Here is a 6,708-nt window from a genome sequence, read left to right as displayed (position 1 = left end):
AAATATTCTAAAATCATTTGAACATTTTCTAAAAGCCATTTGAACAAGTTATAATCAAGATATCAAATTTTGGTTAACAGATCCTTAAACAGCACATTCAGGAGTACCTATACTGAAATTTTGAACAAAATCCATTTTTTGGCCGAAATGACAAAAATTGTAAGTCTAAAGCCTTAAACGATTTTTGGCCAAAAATACGTTTTCTCTCTGAACTAAAAAATTTAATGTGCCTAACTATTTAAGTACATCCAGAATAATACGCAAGCACCAAGAAATGACCTCGAAAACCCATAAGTGGCGAGTAATTAGCATTGCAAAAGTAATTAAAATATTCTAAAAATCATTTGAACATTTTCTAAAAGCCATTTGAACAAGTTATAATCAAGATATCAAATTTTGGTTAACAGATCCTTAAGCAGCACATTCAGGAAGAAACATTAAAGAAAACATTATCATTTTACTCCAACACGCTGGAAAGCTTCAAATATAGGTTGGACAAAAAGGACTAGAACCGCTTAAGCTTCTCGCCAGAGCCGTCCCGAGGGATACGGGGTGGGAGTAGGGACTCCCATGGGGCCCTTGGTAGCCCCTGGGGGACCCTTGGTAGTCTCATGGGCCCCTACGGAACCTCTGGTAGTCCTATGGAGATTCCTGGACATATACAATATGGACGACACCACGTGCCTCGTACACCATTGGAGGGGAGGGGGTTATTAATTTTACTTCTATTTCCAGCACGATGTAGTTTCAAGATTAGACACGATTTGGTAGAGTAACCCACTTAAGTCACAGAAAACGAATTCTTTTGTACATTAAAGAAAACATTATCATTTTACTCCAACACGCTGGAAAGCTTCAAATATAGGTTGGACAAAAAGGACTAGAACCGCTTAAGCTTCTCGCCAGAGCCGTCCCGAGGGATACGGGGTGGGAGTATGGGCGTATACACTTGGAAAATATGCGTCCGGGCCGTTGACATAATTACGCGTGTTACCGCTGTATTGTACCACCAAATGCAAGATAGTATTCACGGGAATACAACTAATATACCGCAGTTATTATCGTAGTCCTAAGGAGTAAAATGTCATAAACTATAATCTGGAAATCCACCATCATTTGTTCAAGAACTGATTAAACCAATCTTGGATCATCTTTCGATATGGTATCACCATCTTATTGATTATTTGCAAACTTAATATGCATGTCATTATTAAAATATTTAATCACATAGAAATTTTAAATCAATTTACCGTAAATAATAATTACTAGTCCACTTTAATCTCCCATAAACAACTCCAGTTAAGAGTGTGATGTACTGTACACAACATGTGGTTTTGTTTACAGTCTTGCTAACAGCTGACAACACGCTGCCTACCGTATAAACCCCTAACATTACCAACAACTGGCTGTTTACCAATTACTTGCCAATTATATTCAGCAAAGTTACAAGTTAGTCAATAAATATAAATAACAGATATGCTATATGGTTAAATTAAAACAAATGTAGGTATATTTTAGATATTACTGCATCAGCCGCTGCTCAGTCCTCTAGACTATGGGACAATTATTGAAGAGCTTCTCTTTTGTGTCGGCCCCATAATAAGGTGTTTTCAGGATCAGGTCAGGGGTCGAACACAACAGTTACTGATGAACACGAGTACTGTATCTATCAGGCTAGGGTCTGGGGATCTGCGATTTGGGGTAAAATTATCGTTTTGGCCATCCACCTATTTGGAAGTTGTTCGCATCAAAAAACCATCGGAAAACCCTAACCTAACCTTATAACCCTAAACTTCGCTAGATGACCGAAACAATAATAATACACGATTTTTATACTTTGTTACATGACCAGGTTAAGTTACCGTACATTAAATAGCTTAAACAGACGACCGTCCTATAGTAGGATGTAATCCATTATACAATATATACTTTCCCTCTTTTCACTTCACTTGGCATTGTTGAGAGTTATACTGGAAGACTAGAGTACAGGTATTGTGCAATACTGTCTTCCAGTCCAACGGTACCCACCTAAGAATGCTTTAATGCACCGAATGAAAAGCTTTCTGAATTAAAATGCATTTGTGGCAACAAGCTTATTCACAACTTTGCTTATATTTAGGGAAGAAATTAGGGTGAAGGTGGAGCTAACAACAGAAAGAGTTGTTCGATTTTGTTTATTTTTCCCACAGAACATAATAGAGCCTGACCTAACCAAAGAAACCTACCTAACCTTACCTAACTTTTTAGTTGAGGGTACCAATGAAAGCCACTTTTTTTAAGTGGCACGGTGAATTTTTTTTGGGGGGGGGGGATGTTAAGAGTATGGTCGGACCAAGACGCTCAGTTGTTGCACTGAAACAAAGAGCGGACAACAACACGCAACAAGACAGATTTCTTCTAACACAAAGCATGTAGAGACATAATTTTAGTGTCATGTGATCATCCTCCACACCTTGCCCACTACAGGGAATTCATGAAAGATAAAATAAAAAATTGCCGTATCATTTTTCTTGCTTATTATCACCCCAAGAATATCTGAGAAAAAACAAATGTAATCATACAACTCTCTCTGGTGTTAGCTGTCTGCTCCACTATTACTGAAATTAGTTGTACCACAAAGGAAATAACTTTTAATGATCTTGGGCTAAATTTGATTTAACTAACTTCAGAGTTCTGTTTAAACAGACTACAGGAATGGATCTCTGAACATGGTAAATCAAAAGGAACTTGAATGATATTTATAATGAATAAATATCTAGGCATCTTTTGAATCCTTCCAGAATCTTTGACAATTACAGCCCAGTCTTATATACTAATAACACTTGAAAATTACAACAGCTACAAAAATATTACTTTTAAAATCACAAAAAGTTCACACCTCAATCTGAACACATCTGTATCTATATTCTGAAATTACTGTCCAGTATTTATTTCAATTAGGTAATCCTCAGTCTAGGAATTTGGACTGTAATATGAAAGTAATTACCCCAGAAATGGTTTATAGAAAATGAACCAACCAAAACCCTAAAATATAAAAGACAGTACTGTAATGGACAATATGGGTGAACAGAAACTTTTTATTGTAAATTTATTACAAAAAGGAAAATGTGGAATAAATATGTAAGGCATTACAAATTATTGACAATTTTCACTGGTTAAAATGGGGCTCATATCTCTGTGAAGTCATAGAAAGCACTGGGCTATGGTGGCATCTTTTGTCATAAGATGTCTTAATGATCAAATAATAATTTACAAAAAACTGCATGCCATAAGGAGTACAGCTCCCTATAAAAGTGCAAACTTGGCTAACACTTAGACAATGATATAATATGTACTTTTAATTTACAATATGAACATATCACTAACAATCACATATGGTAGAGTATTAGAAATATCTCGGTATATATTTAACAAATGTTCTCTTGTAGGTCATCATGCCAGAAGGGAAGGAGGAGATATGCGAGGGCTGCACTGTGGTTATTCAGAAGGGCACTTACCTTAAGACATGCCGTGTCTTACGGGGCAGGTCAGTGATTGATGATTATAATTTTTACGTGCACACTAAATGGATCAGTCAAAATATGTCCATTGTAAATATGAAGATAGAATAAAATAGTCTTAACCGCATATTTATTTTTACAGGACCTATGCATTTGGTAAACGAGGTGGTGGTCAATTTACTTTAAATATTGAAGGTGCTCTTGGCTGCCTATTTGGGTCTTCCTTCAAAATGGAGAGGACATCAAACAAACTGTTCAAGATTCAAAAGACAGAAGACTTTAGTAGCTCTCTTGATATTGGTGAGTCTCAAATTTGAAATACTGTAGTGGCTTCCTTTACACTATTTAGACTGCATTTAGATAATTTTTTCACTTATCTCTTTAATGAGACAACTACTGCACTGAGAGTGAAAGTACTGTACCACACCTTAGGATGACATGACAGTGATTAAGCATGAATTAATTATTTATCAAATTATAACTATTGAATTGTCACTTATGAAAAATAAGAGTAGGCCACATTTATAAAATTGACTTGAAGGAAAAATAATATTTTCTACACAGTGATGGAGGGAGGGGAGGACAACCGTGACCTACGAGATGATGGCCGGTCCCAAAAGTTAACACCGGAGGAAATTATCCAGCTTAAAGATTCAGGGTTGACAGGAAAAGAGGTAAGAACAACAATTTTGGTGCCATCATAAACTTATCCGTAGTCTTTATGAAAGGCTTTTGATTTAAGACTTGGGGACTAATTTTGCATCTGATGTTTTTAATGTGCTCTATTGAATATCCAGTTCAATTTTTCTACTAAAAAAGCAGCTGCTCATTGTTTCATCTTCATAATTGACATTATGGTCAGAGATTATGAATGCTACTAATCTTTAATATATATATATATATATATATATATATATATATATATATATATATATATATATATATATATATATATATATATATATATATATATATATATATATATATATATATATATATATATATAACCACCAAAGTAATAATGTGTGTAAAACAGATATTTCTTTTCAGGTCATTCAGACAATCACAGAAAGTAGTACAACATTCAAAGATAAAACAGTATATTCCCAAGAAAAGTATGTAAAAAAGAAACAAAAGAAATATGATGAAATCATCGTCATACACAGACCATCTATACGACTGCTGTGTAATATGTATTACACTCAAGATCCACTTAAAATATCGTAAGTATTGGCTCGGCATTTTATCACCCCAGCATGCTACAGTATTAGGAATGATTATAAGCACATGGCATTTCTATCTTTTATGAGTCTTCAAGTTTAATTGTGCAGGATTTTAATGATGACCCCAACAAGTTACATGTTGCTGCAGTGTTCGTTTTTAAACTGCAAAGGAAAACATATTGTACATCCAGTAGACCTTCGGTATTTGTGGGGGTTATGTTTTTAAAAAACTCTCACAAATGCAGAATTTATGAATTTAAAAACTTGGATCTACAGTATAGGAAAAAGGGTTCTACTGAACGTAGGGAGGAATGGTAAATGTTTAAGAATACTGCAATGACCAATACATTACATTACCTATAAATAAAAATAAATTACAAAGAATTATTTGTAACTTGCCTTTAACAATGATGATGATGATGGTGGTGGTGGTGGTGGAAGGGAAGTAAAAATGATGACTCCCCAGGAGATGCAGGTGGCTGACTTTGGGGAGGGAGGGGGGGGGCTTGATTGGTGTTCCTGGCTTCATCAGCAACACAAGGGAAACCAGAGTTGTTGAGCCTCTGGCCACAGCTTCCTCTGGCAGGTATTCATGGTGGATGGTTTGATTTCATCAAGCAACTTCTTTTGTCAGTGACTCAGTGCACAATGTAGAAGTTCTTCCATCACTGACTAACATCCAATGTCAGATCATTCTCCATCACATTCAAAATGCAACTGGTGTAGTACGCTTTGAAGGCTGCTGCTATATCACCTTGATCTAGGGGTTAATGTATAGAAGTTGTATTTGGAATCAGAAAAATCACTTACACCTTTAGGTGCATGAATTTGATATTGGGTGAGTGGTCTGTGGCATTGTCATTGATGAGAAGGAAGTTAAATACCAAGTTCTTTTATTTTAAGTTATTTCCACTCCATGGACCAAGCAGTCCTGAAAGCATTCAGGGAATAATGCTACAGTTACCTGTGTCCTCTTGTTTATGAGCCAAAACTTGGGCAAGTGTCATTTATTTTTACCCAGTGTGCACATGGGTTCAAGGAACTGTACAGATGTAGTGTAACATTGTGAATTGAACAATAAGAAACTTGCAAATGGTCAAGGTCTACTGTAAAGAAATATTCAACCCAGGAGTAATGCTTGCTTAAGGCTGTCTGTCATAGCCGATGATGAGTGTTAAACTAGGGATGTCGGCGGTGCCACTGAATGTGGTTGTGGAGTCCAACCTGCAGACTATGACACACTGGGCAGAACAGCTCTGGGTAAGGAGTGCAATTGTGTTTCCTTTCCCTACGTGCACATCTGACTCTATTATGCCCGTTCTCGAGATGTAAAGTTGTGTTGATGGAGATGATATAATGAAACGGTTTGCCTGTGCAGTGAAGAGATTATCTTGACAGTCGGGGTGCGCTGACCCGACCACCACCACCAGCTTGGTCCTGATCGCCAAGTTCCATTGGCAAGAGTGGACTTGAGATGACCTTCGGGTGACCGTGATTGCAGGGGACTGCCAGAGCTCCAGTCAGTCGGAGTCTGCCTGACGCAAGTCACCCAACTGTGGTATGTGTAGGGTGAGCTTCCCTAGCCTTATGTTCCGCCAGACTAATCCACAAGGCAATAGGGAGGGGGTGGGGGTTGCAGTGGTTGGTAGGCGTCAGGGCGTATCCGCACGCAGGCGGGCCTGCACACCGTACCTCTGGGGCCCGCTGCTGCTCCGAGATCCCTTACAGAATTTGCCTGGGGTTGCAAGACACCCAGTTACCGTGCGTTGCCACGAGGAGGCACTGAAGGGTCTTGGTGATGGAGAGGCTGTGTACCGGCAGGGAAGAGACTTACACACTCTGCTCTCCCCTTTCACCACGAGGGCTAGCCGGCGACAGTAGCTGAAAGCGTAAGATTAGCAAGCAGAGCTGCACCTTAACACTAAATTAGCACTACCGCACTAGACGCATCACATCACCCTGTGGGTAGCACCCACCAACACACT

General features: G+C 38.0%; 1 protein-coding gene across 1 annotated transcript; it reads left to right on the top strand.

The window, feature by feature from the left end:
* Positions 1–1,531: 1,531 nt before the first annotated feature.
* LOC121860607 (tRNA (adenine(58)-N(1))-methyltransferase non-catalytic subunit TRM6-like) lies at positions 1,532–5,136 on the top strand. The gene is made up of 5 exons (XM_042357807.1): positions 1,532–1,620; positions 3,429–3,526; positions 3,643–3,800; positions 4,065–4,174; positions 4,551–5,136. Exons 2-5 carry the CDS (start codon positions 3,435–3,437, stop codon positions 4,725–4,727), a joined length of 537 nt encoding a protein of 178 aa, XP_042213741.1. The 5' UTR covers positions 1,532–1,620; positions 3,429–3,434; the 3' UTR covers positions 4,728–5,136.
* Positions 5,137–6,708: the final 1,572 nt, after the last annotated feature.

The sequence above is a fragment of the Homarus americanus genome, unplaced genomic scaffold (genome assembly GCF_018991925.1).
Source record: "Homarus americanus isolate GMGI-L3 unplaced genomic scaffold, GMGI_Hamer_2.0 scaffold11150, whole genome shotgun sequence".
NCBI classification, from domain to species: Eukaryota; Metazoa; Arthropoda; class Malacostraca; order Decapoda; family Nephropidae; genus Homarus; species Homarus americanus.
The sequence above is the reverse complement of the archived record's forward strand: the minus strand, read 5'-3'. Positions and strand labels throughout refer to the sequence as shown.

Excerpts from the sequence above, each read along its gene's own strand:
- LOC121860607 (XM_042357807.1), top strand. The coding sequence starts at position 3,435 with ATGCCAGAAGGGAAGGAGGAGATATGCGAGGGCTGCACTGTGGTTATT. Across the intron at positions 3,527-3,642 it reads TGCCGTGTCTTACGGGGCAG|GACCTATGCATTTGGTAAAC; the intron begins GTCAGTGATTGA and ends TTATTTTTACAG. Across the intron at positions 4,175-4,550 it reads CAGGGTTGACAGGAAAAGAG|GTCATTCAGACAATCACAGA; the intron begins GTAAGAACAACA and ends ATTTCTTTTCAG.